General features: G+C 51.2%; 1 protein-coding gene across 2 annotated transcripts in view; it reads left to right on the forward strand.

Annotated features, from left to right (window-relative positions):
• Window positions 1-17,417, forward strand: part of ITPKB (inositol-trisphosphate 3-kinase B) — a 68,901-nt gene that overhangs the window by 40,922 nt on the left and 10,562 nt on the right. For both annotated transcript variants that reach the window (XM_030499740.1, XM_030499741.1), the window contains 3 exons: window positions 11,384-11,483; window positions 11,982-12,195; window positions 15,166-15,370. In XM_030499740.1, coding sequence (XP_030355600.1) covers window positions 11,384-11,483; window positions 11,982-12,195; window positions 15,166-15,370 — 519 coding nt within the window. The remainder of the gene's footprint in view (window positions 1-11,383; window positions 11,484-11,981; window positions 12,196-15,165; window positions 15,371-17,417) is intronic.

The following is a 17,417-nucleotide window of genomic DNA, read 5'->3' on the forward strand; positions in this document are numbered from 1 at the left end:
GCTAAACTCTGGCTTTGCTATATTCGTGTTTATAATGGGTTCATTGTATCGCTTCTGCCAGTGCCCTTGTGATTATATGGCTAGATATAACTACCCTTCATCATCTTGTCCTTTTTTGGATCAGAAAATGGCTTGAACATCCTCTTCAACTGTCACAGTGCTGTTCTGAGAAAGGCTATCTGGATTTAAATGTGAAACCCATGATCTCTACTTCTTTAAAGGATGTTTCAGTCTTTTTTGGCTCATCAGGGAGAAGCCGCCGCTTGCTAAATTGGTACCTGGGGGCTGGCACTGGAGTTATGTCTATAAACACTGTGTCATGCTGCTTGCTTTAAAAAGAGACTCTCTCAAGAGAAATATTTAGTTTAGAAACAATTTCACTTTAAAAAAAAACCAAAAGCAATTGGATCTCTCTTTATAAATGATGAACTTGAATTGCCTGGGTCACCCCTGGGTGATGCTCTGTGCATCCGGCGTGTTGCCTGCACCACTGTGGTACTCAGATCCCTCTTCCCACACATCCAGGGAGGGGGATGCCACAGGGTGCCCTTAGGGCACTCGGCAGCTCTGCTTTTGCCCCAGCTGAGTTGGTCCCCCCCAAACCTCAGCATCTTCCCCCTTGTGCCTGTGCCAGCGTCAGCCCCCCGGGGTGATCTGGGGTCCTAAGCTGGCTGACAGCAGGGCAGGGTGTTTCTCCTGAGCCAGGGATTCAACACAGAGCCGTTGCAGAGGCAATTTTCCATTATTAATGCTCAAAAGAAAGTTCCATTTTCCTGTTTCAGATGAGCATTTCCCTTTTTGGTTAGAGAAACCTCTTCCTCCCCAGCACCCTGTGGAGGGCTGTAAACATGTGCCGGAGGGGCAAATTTCTTTGCCAGTCTCTGTATTCCTTTTTCCACCCAAAACCCACTTCTGTGGCATCACATGCACCGGTTCCCAGGACATCAGGGCCATTTATATAGGAGCAGCATGGTTTTTCCTCAATTTCTTGGGAGTTAACAGCTGAAATCTCTTTTTCTTGCCCTGCCCCACCCCTGCATGTCAGCGCATGGTTGGGCTGGAAAATCCAACCCCGTGTGCCACGCTGGGATATAGGGTTGGGTAACCCTCTCTGAGGATGCCATCCCCTTCCCTAAGGGCTCAGGGGTGTGCCGGGCTGCAGCAGGGCTTGCCGGCTCCATGCACAAGCTTCAGAAGCAGCGTTGAAGCAGCAGTGTAGGAAAGCCCCATCGCTCATCACTACTAAGAAACCTCCTTGCCTGATGCCGTGACAGCTTCTTCCCCACCACGCCACTGGCTTTTCCCTGGTGCGGGGCTGCCCAGCGTGCCGGATGGTCTCACACCAGGCAGGTGTGGCAGGACGTTGGCTTTGGTGGCACAGGTATGTACCCAGCCCTGCAGAAGTCAAGCTAAAGTTGCTAAAGCTGACGTTTTTCAATGACTCATAACTGAAATGGTTGCAGGGGCGTGCGTAAGGCTTTAACTCTGAAAATGAAGCTGAGGATAAAGGTATTGCTGGGGCTGTGCTGAGGGCTGCTCGCCGTCAGACCTTCTGCTGTGGTGGGCTGGGGGGGCAGCATCCCCCTGTCCTGTTCTCCAGGGTCACTTGTACCCGCGGCACACAGCCAGGGCTCTGGCTCCGCTGAGCTTGTGCCACCCCTTGTCCTGGCTGGGCCAGGTGGTGCCAAGCACCCTGCCTGAAGAAGGGTGGGTACAGCAGGGTCTGGATCTGCATGGACAGGGAATAGGTCATTTGGCTAACGTGGATGGGGATATGCTCCCTGTTCGCAGCCTGACACTGCTATGGGGGGAATTGGGAATGAGCAAGCTGAGTGTGTGAGATGCTCTGTGTTTGAAGTGCTCCAGTGCAGCCTCTGGTAGATGTGCCCGGTGAGGAAGGAGTGATTGCAAGCAGCTTCTCCTAAAGTATAAGGTTCGTGCTTCTCATACCCAGTCAGGGCAGTGCAGCTGGAAAGCTGGTGGAGAAGAAAGATCTCGGAAGCCCAGGAGGTGAGCTTGGAAGCACTCCATGGCAGATGAACTTACATCTGTCTCATTCTGGTAGAGGGAAGCCCCATGTGTGCCCACAGACCCTGGTGCCAGGAGTAATGAATGCTGCAAGCTGTAAAAGCTGACCTGCACTGCCCTTGCCTGAGCACCACCTTGCAGCACAAGGGAGGACCAGTCTATGGGTGCATGGTGCCTGTAACAAGCCCCTCTTTGCCTTCAGGTCCAGACCACTGTTTCTAATAGTGGGGTCAGTGCTGTTTCAACATCAGAGCCATATTTCCACTCCTGGAGGAGTTTCTCCTGGTTGCTATTTATATTTAGGAGCTGCCGAGGAAAAGCGGCCCATCCCATGGCAGCATGCTGGGGAGCTGTGGCTGAGGCAGGCTGTGCTCCCAGCAGCTCCTGCATAAGCAGAAACTCCTCCAGCCACTTAGCAGAGTATTTGCGGTCCCAGCTCTGAAGCAGGAGAGACAATAAAACTCTAAATAGTACTTTAAATTATCAAAGTGCTATCCAAACATGAGGGACTCCAAACACAAATGAAAGTGCTAAACTGATTTAAAGGGGAATTAAAAGGTCACGCCTGTTGAACATTCAGCTTTAGAGTTTAGTCATGTTTATGAAACTTAAAACTGCTCTTCTAAATCAGCTTTTTACACTTCATATACCCAGTAAATGTGGGCACAGTCAGGGCTTATGACTAATTTTAAAAATCTCCTATTCTAAACAGATTACCACATGCCATAGCCTGGCCCTTTATTTCTTCCTTCCATCTCTTCCATCCCACTCCAGCCCAAGGCACTTAAAACACATCCGAACATTTCACTTGCTCATGGAAGAGAGATGCATTTCTCACTCACATATTCCACAAAGTGAAGTTCTCTCATGGCCAAATAGCAGAAGAGCAGCAAGCTAGCTCCATGAGGGAGGGAACAGCAGTGGAAATGTTTTCTGTGTCCAAGACCAGTGCAAGCTGCTGGGGGTTTCAGCAACAGGAAAACTCAGTTCTAAGAGCCAGGCCTTTCTCATCCAGCTTCTCCTGCAGGTTGCTTCACTGACATTGCATGACTTGGCATTGCTTTTGCATAACCTTGCTTGTGCATCATCAGTGCTTATGGGCATCATGCTTCTAGGGTGTTGTATTTACAGCATCTGTATCAATTACCTTCTTGGTAATGCCTGAGGAAATACTTCAGATGGCTGCAATAGCACTGGAAGTCAGTGGCTGCGTGGTCTGGCCCATATCCACACTGCCTGGTAATAAGTCAGGCTGAATGGGTGAGTGATGTAGCATCACACTGTAGTGTGTGCCTGCTGTGGGCCTTGGGGGGCAGGAAATCCATGTACACCCCATTTCTTTGAGGCATGAGCTCTGGGCATTCCAGCTCATGTCACGGCCCATGTTAGAGTGCAGACTAGTCCAGTCCCAAGATTTCTGGGTCACCTCCTGTAGCAGACAGAGAAATCAGACTTAAAAAACCCAAGTATTAGAAGCTGCTTTGTGGTACTCATGGATGTTACTTCTGTGTTTGGTGTCTCTGACCCAAAATTCCTTTAAGAAGACTTTAAATGTAGCATCTTGGTTTAAATCCCTAAAAACTTCCCTTGTAGAAGAGGGTCTGTGGCAGCCTGCGTCCAGTGAGTAACTCGATCTCCCATTCTAAACAAACTAGATTGGCAATAACTGGTACTTTACCATCTCCTGCTGGTCTGAGCACCTGTGTCGCTCGCCAACATGCCCTGTGCCAGGGAACCCCATTCCCAAAGGACCCAGGGGTCCTGGCCATCTCTTGGGAGGACCCAGCTATGCCTACAGCTCCCATCCCACCTTCCCGCCTCGCTGACATGTAAGAGCATAGCTCTTGTGTGAAGGGTGTTTCTTACAGGATGGCTGTACTCTGCCAAACCACTGCTCACTGGAGCACTCTGTTGTGACTTTTAGGAGCTGAATCTCTTCTGTATCCTCAACTGCAGCTCTGGCCTTTAGGCTGCTGAGGTGGACTTCGAATCAAGTGACCAGAGACCAATGCAGTTGTTTGGTGTCAAGAAGGGCATGTATTCTGGTCTCAGCGGGCATGCTAGCTTCCACATTTTACAGTGATTTACAGTGGCAGGATTGGGCTCCCGGGAATTACAGTGGCAGGATTGGGAGGGATAGGGAGGTTCTTCCCCACCAGCAGGATGAGTTTGAGAAGCGTAAGAGCCAAGCATGGGCTCAGGAGTCCACGTCCCCAACTTGTGCTGCACCTCCAGAGGAGCCGATGAACAGAAATGACATTATGAACCAGAAAGACAGTGGGGAATACTCTGGAACTGGGAAAGGGATCAAACGCAAGTCTCCAGATGGAAACAGAGCAGTTTCCATCAAAGCCGATGACAAGTTCCCTGATACGGGGTCAGATGTTTGGAGAGCACATCGTGTTTCTCAGCTGGACGCCTGATCTGGCTGCCTACAGCTCTGAGCACCAGTGTGTTGCATAGATGGGCTGCAGCAGTCCAGGACTCCTCACAAATCAGGTCACCAAGGCCCACTTTTGGCTACCAGCAAGTATTTTTATCATCTGCTGGCTTTTAAAAGCTAGCTGCTTGCTGAGGAAGAAGCACTGCACATCTTAAGTAGCGATGCAACAAAAGTGATTAGCTCTTTCTGAATTATTCACTTACCTTCTCCAAGCTGAAAATGGCTTAAACAAACCTTATTTGTGTGTGCTTAATGAGTAACAAATACATTTCCAGAGATCTGGATCAGCTCCTACTCAGGAAAGTAGGCTGAAAGTGTCTAATGCTGGCAATTAATAATTCAGCCGGCTTTATGGGAAAGTCAGTTGTGGCTGATCTGCATTAGGAGATTTTCGGCTTTCCTGAAGTAAAGGAAGAAATGCCTCATGGAGACAACCATGGCTTTGAGGCTGTTCCTCTGTGCTCCAGTGCAGGCTTTGCCTTCACTCTCTCCTAGGCTCTTTTGGCTTCTTTCCTTCTTTGCCAAATTGGACAGAGAGGTCTAACACTCTGTAGCGATGAACCCACTGATGTGGGTCCCACACCACTGCTGTGCTCTCCTTGTGCTCTGTGGGTGAGGAGGTTGTAAATGTCCTTCTAGGTGATGGGTGACTTCTGTGCAGCTGGCTCCCACAGCCGCTCCGTTTCCTTCCATTGTGATAGGGGAGGTCAGACCGAAGCACTGCTGCTCACTCATCTGCCTTTGCTGCTTCTAATGCTTCTCGCTTCCATCACAAGCAGGAAGAGGGAGCCTGCAACAAGCTCCTGTTTTTTTCCAATACTCTGGAATATTGTTTCAATGATCCGAGCAGATGTTCCTGGCTTTCAGGTGGTTCTGCCAAGGCTCCTCTATTGCACATGCTGGTCTCTTGCAGGTGGCAGAAAAGGCAGTAGCTTTATCTCTATGAACCTCTACCCCAGATCTTTGGTCTTGGTGGGACTGCTCCCACTGGATAAAAGGGCATTCCTCACAAAGCCAAAGGGGAGTGGCTTCTCTCCTGTGAGAGACAAAGTCTTTGCTGGCTAAAATGAGACTATTCTGAAAAACAAAGCATCTGAAGTAAAAGAATAATGCTCCTATTGGGTTTTTTCCTCTCTCTAAATGAGACCTTGGAAAACAGCAGAAGCTGCGATGCTCCAAGCAGAAACTTCGACACTCCAGCCATCAAAATAATCTATCTAATGGGGTTTGGGGTTGGGATTTGGATTGCTGGGCACCCAGAAGTGCCTTTCAGTCACCAAACTGTATTTCCTTATATTCACTTGAGTGAAGTCAGTTGTTGGGCCTCACTTTATGTTTGCTCAACAATGGCCATGGGAGCCTGACTGGCATTGCCTCTGCCAGGTTTTGGGGAGCTGCTGAGATTTTTATTGAATGCCTTATGTGACTAAACCAAAAAATGCCTGCTGATCCAAAGCCTGCCCATTGCAAGCTGCTCCTCTGGCCAAAACAAGGCTGTTTAGCAGTTGTGCAGTACAGAAGCAAATGCGTTGGCAAGGATGAGGGGAGTTTGCATAGGAGGAAGATGATGTAAAACATGGGCTGTCACTTGCTGCCAGCATCAGGGGCACTCTGAAGCGGTCACTGGGCTCTTTCTATTGCTGCCTGGACAGAGGGAGAGGTTCAAGGGGCTGAGAGATGGCAAAGCCAAGCAGGGCATAACCCCGGCTCTGCACCACGTTAGCAGTCACGCTCTGGAGCACGTCACAGGAGGGTTTTCAGCCAGGATCCTGCATTTTGATCGCCCACATGCCAGGACACGTCAGGAGGAGGCATTCCGTGGTACCTGCCAGCTCTGCCCCGCTGCCCTCCGCACCCAGCACCCAGCACAATGAACAAAGCTGGCCTCCTCGCCACGCTGGAGGAGTGACAAGCTTTTTCCCAGTCAAGGGAAACAATCATCACTAGGGAAACCTTAACTACTTTTTAAAGACCAGAAGAAAACACATTCATTCTTTTAAACATGGAAAACTAAATGGCCTCTTTTTCCTTGGCTGCGTCCGCGGGGCCACGGAGCAGGCTGACACGGAGTGAATTCTGTGGGCAAACGTTCCCCCCCAGTTCTTTAGTTATTGAAGAAGAGGGTTCTCCAGCACAAAGCCTGCCCTTCTCAGCTGCTCACCACATTGTCTTTTAAACCAGCAAGGCTCCAGACACAAGGAGCAACTCGCCAACCCTCCTACTTGTGAGTGAAACATCCCAGAGCTCTTCTGAGCTGTGCCAAAAGCCCCTTCCCACGGGGGCTCCTGGCACCGCAGGGCTGCAGTTCTCCTTTTGGAAGAGCTGGAAGTGAAAGCGAAGAGCAGGGCAGGCCCCCAGCACCTCCCACCCACAGTAGCCCCATGGGAGGGTGGTTGGAGAGTCACCCTGGTGGCTGAGGAGCGAGCAAGGGTGCTGGTGTGGGTGAAGGGAAAGCCAGGGTGTCACTCACACAAGCCTCTGGGCTGCAGCAGCTCCACTGAAGCCAGGGGAATCCGTGGCCATTGGTGACACTACTGTCTCCTCATAGTTTTCCTGCATCTCTTCTGATCCTATGCTATTTTGGGATCTTCTGGGGAGAAGAGACCTGAGGTTCTTTTCACAATGAGGAAAATCATTAATTGAATACTGCTCCCACTCTTTCCCATCCCCTGCCCCAGCTGCGTAATCTCGCCTCCGATGGTGCCTGCTCTAGTTAATAAAAAGCACTGAAATACAGGTCCAGCTCCTGCTATTTCCAGGAACATTTGGTCCCATAAAACCATAGGAAACCATAATTTCAGCAAATTAAATCAGTTACTGCCTATCTGTCTGGCTGAATGCATGGAAAGGGAAGAGCGCCCCGCTGGCTCTGTGCACGGGGAGTAACACCAGTCAAATTCCACCAGCGTCCGTGCTGGGAAAGGGAGGCGACAGGCAGTCCCAGAAAGGCACAAATCCTGCAAACAGACATTAAAGGAATGCCGTATGCTATAGGGAAAATGTACAGTGAGCACTGAGCTCATCAGCCACTTTTTGTTTAATCTAATTAAACACAATATATCCTCTGACCTTCTGGGTTGGCACTAAATTCTCCTATGTTGTTCTTTCCATATGAAGCTCTATTGACAGATGGGGAAAGCCCAGAGTTTGCTTTCAGCTTCAGATAAGTAAAGTTAAACATGCAGCAGATAAAATTGTTTTCCCAGCACTCCTCTCCCACTGGCCAATTGTGGGTGCTCGCTGGAAGGGCTGAACTCCTCTGGCCCATATCCCACCTCCAGGTCAGGGCACCGTGCTCTGGGGCAAGGGAAAGCTGTAAGAGGGCAGAGGCAGAAGCAGAGTGCTGCAAGACCTGTAGAAGTTCATTTTTAGAGCTGGTTCTGACAGTTGCTCAGCTTCATTTCCATGTGGCAGATGATGAGGGAAAACGGTGCCGCTCCTCACTAAATATATTTCAGAGTCACTAACTTGCTACCTAACAGCTCTAATTTGCTACCTAACAGCTAATCAGTCATTTGCTGATGCTGAAACAGGTTTTGAATAAGAAGTGTGGAATTTCATCAGACACCACCTCGCGCGTGTTCGCTGCTTACACAGGCTACAGGCAGTCAACACGGCTTCGTGAGCTTTGCAGGAGGGAAAGCAACCACGGAGCTGGATCTGGGGGAGAGCAGGGTGCCAGGGTGCCACAGGCAGGCACAGGCTTTGATCATGCAAAAGAGTGTGAAGCATGCTCGGCTTTTGGCACGACAACCTGCCTGCTCACTTCCTTGTAGGCAAACGAGAAGAGCACGTCGCTGTCCTTCACCAGCATCGCTCGGTAACACCACCTGCAAAGCTGTTTTTTCCAGTGTGGGGAAAAGTCCTTCAGACTGAGTCTGGGGGGTCATTGCAGGTAACCCCCCCACCATGTACATACAGCTGTGCCTGTGCTCCTGGACCTACATGCAATAATTCCTTGAAATATAAACCAAAAGTTACAGAAGAGCCTGGAGGCGATGCCTTTATAGTTCCTGACAGGCCAGGTTAAAGAAGATTTCTTTACTGTAAATAGCTTTAATACTCCCTGTGTATATTAATAGTGCTTTGTATATTAATAGGGCAGGAGGCATGCAGCACAGAGGGGCTGTTTCCTGCACATGGCCATGGACTCCAGCCGGAGTGGTGTGAACCTCATGGCTCTGATTTTCCATGGCCAGCTGCAGGAGCCCCTCTCAAGTGTTGACACGACCAGGATCCCAAGCTGTCAGCTTTGAGATAGATGTCTGAACACAGGCCAGTGTTTGCATAAACACAGACCTCTTAGCTAGAAGCTCTCGAACATCCCCAGTGGCTGTGAAGGACCCTGCCAGTGGTTCACAGCCACATAACATCTCTCTTGAAGCTGCAGGGAAAGCATGAAGGATGACCTTTTGGAGCAACTTCTTACCTGGGGAGAATCTGCAGGCAAAGGGGGTGGCAGGGTCGCTGGGGGTATTGGCCAGTGTCACTCTTGAGGGAATTGCAGAGGGGATGGTCCCTCCTCTCTCCTTCAAGTGCCCATGTGGTTGTCCCCATAATGCCAGCAGGGAAGGGGCTGCATGAAGCCACAGCTTGCTGCGGTGGCCACAACTTGCCTCACAGTCTATTTCCAGCAAGTTGGGAGTGACTTGAGATGGACAAAGCTGCCTCAAGCTTCTCCATAAAATAAGTCTTTAAACATGCCCTTAAAACTTGGGTTGGAAATGCCTGGCCAAAGGTGTGCCTGAAACCAGGAAAATGATTCCCTCTGGTGTATAGCGATGGGGACATGCAACCTGCTTCTCATGTGGGTGTGCTCAGTGACTGGTTTTCTGTCTTGTGCAGCTCAGCAGAAAGGCTGTTGTGGTGTTTTGTGTCTCTGGGGGGCTCCGGGCCATTACCCTGGGAGTGCATCACTCCAAGGAAAACCCTGCAGGGGCAGCCAGGATGGCTTGTCCTGCCTCGGGGGCTGCTTGCCTTCATTCCGCCTGTGCTTTTTGCTCAAGGTTCAAGCTATAAAGCTCTAACCACCAAAAAACAGAATCTTGGCTTGGGAAGGCGCGTTGCCTTGGCGTGTTTCCTGGGACTGAGTGACTTATGGTGCTGTGCAGTAAGTGGGGGGAGGACTCCTTCTCCTTGTTTTAGAGGAGGTGGGTCCCGCTTTGGAGTCCAAACTCCCTCAGAGACTTTTTCTTCCCCCTTCTTTTTTTCATGACATCAGCCAGGACTTGCTGTTACTATTTTAAAAACAAAAGGAGGGGACACCCCCCCCCACTTCCCTCCCACTCTCTGCCAAAAGGAGAACAAAGAACAGCTAAAGCACACAAATTCTGGCACTCTGTTTGGAAATAAAAACATTCATCCTCATGTCAGGTAGGGAACTGCCCGGCCCCCCTGCCAAAGCAAGCAAGCTGGGCGGCAGAGCAAACCCGTGGCATGGAGGAGCCTGGGCGCAGGGGATGCCCGGTGTCACCCCGCGCTTGGGCAGCTGCTTGCCAAATTCCTGCACTGCTGTCCCAGTGCCAGGGCACGCCGGGACACTCCGGGCCACGGGCAGTCATCCAGGGAAGGGCCACCCTGCTCCTCCCGGGCTGGGAGGTGGGGAAGGACCTTTCTTCTTCCCTTCTCCCACCTCTGGTCCTCACCGTGCGGGCAGCCCCTGCCTCTCCATGCGATGCGTCCCCGCTCCCCAGCGGGGCTGGTGGACGATGCAGGGGTAACCCGGTGTGATTTCCACACTTTAAACACTAACATCTTTGTCTGGCTTCTTCCTCGCCATTTAAACATGTCAGCAGTTCCCAGCACGGATTCCTGTGCTGTGAGTTCACCCCCGACAAACATCCAAACTGCAAGTCGGGGCTGCTGGCTCTTCCCTGCCTGTCTGTGAAGCATTACTGGAACAGGGGCTGGTTCTCCAAACACGAGGAAGAGATTACTTGGGCTTTCTGGAAGGCTCCCTCCCATGCCTTCAGAGCGGAGCAAATGAGGATAATTTATCTGCGGGCTTCCAGCTGAACCCAGTAGCTCAGAGCAGCCAGGACTTACACCATCTGTTTGTCCCAGCTCCTGCAAGGAGGCATTTTTCCATTGTCACTGTTGCGTATTGTTTGCCTGATCTGTTTGCGCTGTCGCCTTCTGGGGCCAAGATAAGAGGTCGTCCCCCTGCCTTTACTGGCGGCATGTTTCCCAGAACAATCCAGGGAAAAGGTCTTGCAGGAAAGAGCCTTCGAAGGAGGCTTTCGTATGTCTGATGCAGCCCTTGTTACAGTCATGTAAATAGTTTTGTGCAATCTATCTGGCGAGAAACACAACGTGTCAGAAGGGAATTGTTCTCTAAAACCTAGTTATGGATGGGCCGGAGCAGGCGGGTTGGCCACACGTGGGTTGCCAGCTTAATGGACAAAGCAGCTGCCTTTCAGTGGGGAACAAAAGCCAGGCAGCAAGCCTCTGTGCGCTTGTGCGAGCATCTTCTGCTCCCTGCACAAGCTGGAGATGAGTTATGGGGCTGGGGAGAAATCCTGGGCTTCCTTCCCCGCTCCGTCTGCTGTGATCTAATTGCGGTACCCAAGGATGGGTTAATGTCCCTGCTGCTTCTCCAGAGGGATGCGGGGAGTGGAGACAAGGCAGTGCGGATGGCTGGGTCCTCTGCAGCGGCAGCCAACTGGAACAACACTGTAACACCATCCACTTCAGTGAAGTTACTTGTGATTTTTGAATATAGAGCCAAGGCCCAGAGGCTCCGGCTTGGCACAGAGCAATGGGAAAAGAGCAGCTTCTCTGTTTGCTTCCATCCTGCGCTGGCTCTGGTGCCTCTTCCCATGTCCAAAACAGCTGTGTCCTGCCTGAAGTGACTTTATGGATGGTAAAAGCTTAAAACATTGCGTTCACCTTCATGATTTCTTTTCCCCTTAGAGCAAGTCATGGCGGAAGATCAAGAATATGGTGCACTGGTCCCCATTTGTGATGTCTTTCAAGAAGAAGTACCCTTGGATCCAGCTAGCAGGACACGCAGGTACGGAGCGTGGGGAAGGGCAGAATGCAGGAAAGGCTCCTCATTATCTCAGGTTAATGGGCTTTGTTGGCCAGAATTGCTTCTGACTGCTGCATGAAGGTCACGGATTTCAGCTCCCATGTCTCTATCCCAGAGAGTGACTTACTTACCTAAACGTTAGGGAGGGTGATGTGAAGGTGCAGTGCTCTGTGCTTTCAGGCTCTCATGGCCTAGAGACAAAGATGTGAACCTACCACAAAGCACACAGAGGATGTGAAGCAGATGCATTGGGTGCTGCAGAGCAGGTCTCTGCCCTGTTTAAGGTGTGACATTGCTGGTCATAAAACTCTGACACTACATGTGGATCTGGCAGCCTGAGCTTGAAAGTCCCAGCCTGCAGGGACTGTATTGGCTGCAGGTATAAATTGAGATGCTTCCAGGGCTGCCTTTCTTGTTTTGGGAAGGCACAGCATCATCCCCCATCCAAAGCAAGTGTAAAGTGTCCCTTGTCACCCTCAGGTAGTTTCAAGGCAGCGGCCAACGGCAGGATACTGAAGAAGCACTGTGAATCCGAGCAGCGCTGCCTCGACCGCCTGATGAACGATGTCCTGAAGCCCTATGTTCCTGCCTACCATGGCGACGTTGTGAAGGATGGGGAGCGATACAACCAGATGGAAGATCTGCTGGCTGAATTCGACTCCCCCTGCGTTATGGACTGCAAAATGGGGGTCAGGTGAGTGGCTTTGGGGATGTTGGTTGAGTTGTAAGGTGGGATACTCAAAGCAAACGCATATCCTGGGTAAAACCCACTGAAACACACAAGTAAGAACACCAAGCTCACCTGTCTTCAGGAAAAGCTAAGCCAACAGAGTGAGAAGAGAGCCATGGGGAAGCCTGGGTAGGAGAAGGACACACCAGGCTTTTTCCTTCTCTGCTTGTTGACTGTCCCATGTGCCAGGGAAGTGGTTTGGTGCAGCAGAGGGGCCAGCACTCTGAGGTACCAGAATGGCACAGTAGCTTTTAGGAGGATGGCAACCTGCCTCTCTGCCACATGAGGACACAGCCAAGGGGCAGGGAGCAAAAGGTGTGGGAGATCTGCCCCAGGTGCTAGAGGGGTGAAATAAAGACACATGAATGCCACAGCTTCAGTGAGCGAGGCACTTTCCCTCTGCTCACCCTTTGCTCCCATGCACACTTGAGGGATAAAATGTGTGTGCTAAGTAGTTTAGTGCCTTTTATGCAAAGTTCCTGAAATGTTTCCTAACAGATGAGCAACATTACCCGTGTCCTCCTCGAGAACCATCTACAGATCCCAAGCTGCAGCCGTTTGGCCAGCAGCAGTTTTTGAGCTGACAAGGGTGTCCCAGAGCAGATGTGAGCAGGGCTGGTGACCCCGAGTGGCTGACAGCTTTGGAGCAGCCTCAGGCCACCGCTCAGCCCTGGGTCTGCTGCAGGCTGGCCGCAGGGTGGGACGAGACCCCCCTCTCTGGCTAAGGCGCAGCCTGGACGCGGTGGAGATGCTTGCGCTGCTGGAAAAGCTGATGGTTTCTGTGGGAGAGAGGAATCTTTATTTTTCCCCTCCCGAACTCCTGATGTGAAACTCGAACTGGCGTGTCGGGCTGTCAGCAGGGAAGAGGCGAGGAATACTTTCCACCGGAGGGGTGGAGAGAAGGGCAGGGGGCCCCGGCGCAGCCACGTGTGCCTGGCTGGCACATACCGTGCTGTTGCGGGAAGGAGACAGGGTCCATTCTGGACCCAGAGATGACAGCCATTAGAAGAAGACCTGTTGGACATGCTGCCTGGGTGCTCCTTTCCTCCTTTGGGAGGAGGAAAGCCTCCTGCACACAAATCACAGGTTGGGTGATTTGGGCACGTGGGTTTTTGGAGCTAAGATGGGCAGAGCAGGCAAGGGGGCAAATGTGCTGGGCACCATCAGCATCATCATCATTCAGTAAGATGGTGTTGTGGAAGGAGCTGGTGAGGGAGGGTGGATTGGGCTAATGCTGGGGCGAGGGGCATCCCCACACCTGGGCAGGTAAACTAAACCTCAGGGCTATTAAACCTCTCCTCTGAGCCAGCAGCTTGCTGCCAGGCAGATGCAGGTTTGGATTTTTGCTGCCAACCTGGCTTTGGGATGCAGCAGCCTCCTCCAGTCACCTCTAAACAAAACTTAGTCTTTCTTAAGCCCTGGTGATGGTTCAAGCCTGGAGCAATGCAGGGGGACCAAACCACAGACATAGACAACCTGTCATTCTCACCAAAAGGCAATCTAGCTTTCTGAGCAGCGTGAGCAGCACTTGTGAGCACACCGCTGCTTTATTGTGCACTTTCTTTCTACCTGCCCAAAAATCATGGGTTTGGTGATCTCAGCTGAAGCCTTTCATCATGTCTGTCTGCAGTGTTTGTCAAAGGGGCTGGTGCCCTGGGGATGTCATATGCCTGCCTTGAGAAAAGATACCAGTTTGCCTTGCTTAGCCTGTGGGAAACACAGGGACCTCATCCCATATAGTCTGCCTAGCATCCTCCCCATGCATTTTGCTTGGTTCTGAAGGTGAACCTCGCTCTCAGTGCCGGGATTTTGGCACAAGGGACATGGGGAGAGGGCACAGCCCCTTTGCAGAGCTGGGAATGGTGAATAGGAGGTGTAGAGCAGTTTGGAGGTGACAGATGGCGGAGTCATTCGTGTGTCATTTTGCTGAGACATCTTCCCCAGCTTGATGAATTGTTTGGAGAGAATCTGGGCACTCGCCAAGCTGAGCTGGGGCAGGTTTGGGAGCCACAAGAGGAGTTACAAAGGGGGTTATTACTGCTGCAGGAAGCATTATTTTGTGGATGATGATTTTCTGCATGCCAGAGTGCAGAAGTTCTCCACCAGCATTCTCTGGCTCAGAGTGGTGCTCCTCTGTAGGATGCATAAAGCCAAGGTCTTGGCACACTCCTCTGCATTCTCCATCCTCCTTCCCCCACACCCTGGTCCCAGGAGTGATGGTAAGCACCTGGCCAAGGCTGCATCCCTTCATCTGCTCCATTCTGTGCAGGAAGCTTTTGCTAGATAGTCCATTTAAAACAGACCTATACTGGGCAGAATCATCATCAGTGAAACAACCTTGGGTGGAAACACCCTGTTTAGCAGACAGTGAGGCTCAGCCCTCACTGTATGCAGGGTGAGGGGAGGGGAAAACATGGGAACAGCTTTGGCAGCAGCCACCCACATTGGCCAAACCTGGAGCAGCACCTAGCACCAAGGGCTGGGATGCTACAATCTCCCTCTTGCTTTCAATTCAGATGGATCCTAGAGCATGTGGGCACTTTTCTGGGCACACCTTGAAAGCCATGTTTAGTTTGTGAGAGCCATTAAGTCACTGCTCAGGTCTGCTGAGCACTGGGGGACAGGACCCCCAGGAACAAGGGGTAGCAGTAACACCATGGGCACCTGTGAGGAGTAACCTCCCTTGTTATTGCCAAACTGGTTGTGGTTCCTTGATGACCTGAAGATATCAGGTGTTAACAATGGGATGCTAATTAAATCAGGATAAATTCGCCTGCAACGAGGCTTGCTCCATTATTTCCTATGTTGCCTTATTCCACAGGGATCACCTATCCTGGCTAGGCCTGATTTCTGGGGCAAGGGCTGTCTATGGGCATGTGGCACCTTGTGTGATGGCCCTATGGCCCCGCTAATGTCCCCCCTCACTCCTTGCAGGACATATTTGGAGGAGGAGCTGATAAAGGCCCGGAAGAAGCCGAGCCTGAGGAAGGACATGTACCAGAAGATGATTGAGGTGGATCCTGATGCCCCCACTGAGGAGGAGAACGTGCTGCGGGCAGTAACCAAGCCCCGCTACATGCAGTGGAGGGAGACCATCAGCTCGACTGCCACGCTGGGCTTCAGGATTGAGGGGATAAAGGTGAGGCTGCTCCGGGTGTGCAGAGCAGGGGGAACAGCTGCTGGGAGCATCTGGTAACCAAACTCACTCACAGAGACACACATACAGCAGGCTGGTGGCAAGACCATGTCACATCAGGACATCCCCGGTCCCTGCAAGCCAAACCACCCTCGTCAGATTCCTGGCCTGGGGCAGAGCTGCTCTTCTGAGAGCACAGTTGACCTCAAGGCACCAATGCAAGAGGACAGTTTTAGCCATAATCTCATTAAATCAGCTGCTTGGTTGATTTCCTTGACTGTGAAATGCAAAGTGCTGTCCTCCAACTTGAAGGCTGAAATTAGTTGTTTGCTTTTGATACTGATGTGCTGCTAGACTGAGCCATCAATCCAAATCCCAGCTTGAATGTGTGCTGATCTGTGGTTAGAGCTGTGAGTTTATCCCCAGTCGATAAGGAGGATGTATTTACATCCCTGCCTGGAAAAAATCAGCAACTGAACCCTATGAAATGGGGTGAACACAAGTAGCAGCACTTTCTGCTACATGTGTGTAACCTGCTGACTGCGCTTGCTCAGAACTCATGATGCTGGAGACACCTGCTGGGATGCTTTTGTGTCCCCATTACATGAGTTTTTCTCCTGGCAAGCAGGCTTTGCTCCAGAGAGATGTCTGGGATGGCACTTGGACAGAGTTAGGTCTGTAACCTCGGAGCAGTTGTGTTAGGGTGAGAAGACTTGTGTGAACATTAGCAAAGGCTTAATGCCTTTTGGTAGCCAGCCAACATGAGTTAGAGGTAATACCATGCTTGAGCTAAGGGTTTCATCACATGCCTGGGCATGGCGTTGGCTTGGCAGCTGAGGGGAGCTCAGTGAAGCTGTGTCTGCAGCAACTCAGGCTTGGGGCACTGCTGGGGGCCCAGCAGCAGCTCAAGGCAGCCACTTGCTCTTGGCACAAGTGATGGCTTGATTTCTACATGCATCTTTGTTGGAGAAGTTGCTTTCTCTTGATGACAGGTCATTTTTTCTCCTCTCTGAGTTGGGCAGAATTCTCTCAGAATGTCTGTCTGGGTCTCTGCAGCTGCAGCCTTAAACTCCTGCACCTCTCCTGACTGCAGACTGTGGTGTCACAATGATAGAATTAAACAAATGAAGCCATCGCCTGAAATAGACTATACAGCAGATTTTGTAGCCTTTCCTGGTGGTTCCCCTTCACCTCACTGGTCAAACACATGTTAGACCACAGGTTTAAGAGGTGATGAGCACCTTTCCTGGTGGTGTTCCCCTTCACCTCACTGGTCAAACACATGTTAGACCACAGGTTTAAGAGGTGATGAGCAGGAGTGGGTCACTCAGAGCCTCTACTTCTGATTACCCACAGACCAAACCACTGGTGGGAAGGGACTCGTCTGCACTGCTGTGTGGGACAAAGTCCCTGGGCTGTGGGAAGCCCAGCAGAGCATACTGGGAGGAGAGCACCTTCATTCAGTGTTTCATGGCCAGCAGAGGACAGTGCATTTATCTCTCACTCAACCACCCTCAGAAACCCAAGGAGCAGACTTTGGGCTGAACCCCTTCAAGAGTTTTCTGGCAGCAATACGAGGCACCCCTGCACATCCCATGGCCCTGCCGGGGATGCTGCCGGTCATGGTGCCCCACAGCAGCTTTCTGCAATGCCTGCATTGGGTCAGGGCTCTTGCCTGCTCAGGCAGCTCTTCCCTATCTCCCCAGCTTTCCCAAAGACCCTTTTCTGCTGTGGATGCCTGCAAGCATGCTGTGAGCTGCTCTGGCTCAGGACAACCCGTTGCCTACTTCCCATTGCTGCTGTTTTGCATTCCTAATGCTGTTGTTTTGCTGATGCTTATTAGAAAACTGAAGCTATATAAAGAAGGATTGGGCCAGTTGGGACCAAAGCTCCAATGTACTGTTTCTTCTCCTTGTTATAAAGAGATATCTGTCTATTTATAGTTCAACATGATACACCCTTAGCCTCCAGCGGTGCTTCTCAGCCTGTGATCTGGGGACATTTAGGGGCCTTTACAGCAAAAACAGGTCATATGTGAACCACTTGAAAT

The sequence above is a fragment of the Strigops habroptila genome, chromosome 10 (genome assembly GCF_004027225.2).
Source record: "Strigops habroptila isolate Jane chromosome 10, bStrHab1.2.pri, whole genome shotgun sequence".
NCBI classification, from domain to species: Eukaryota; Metazoa; Chordata; class Aves; order Psittaciformes; family Psittacidae; genus Strigops; species Strigops habroptila.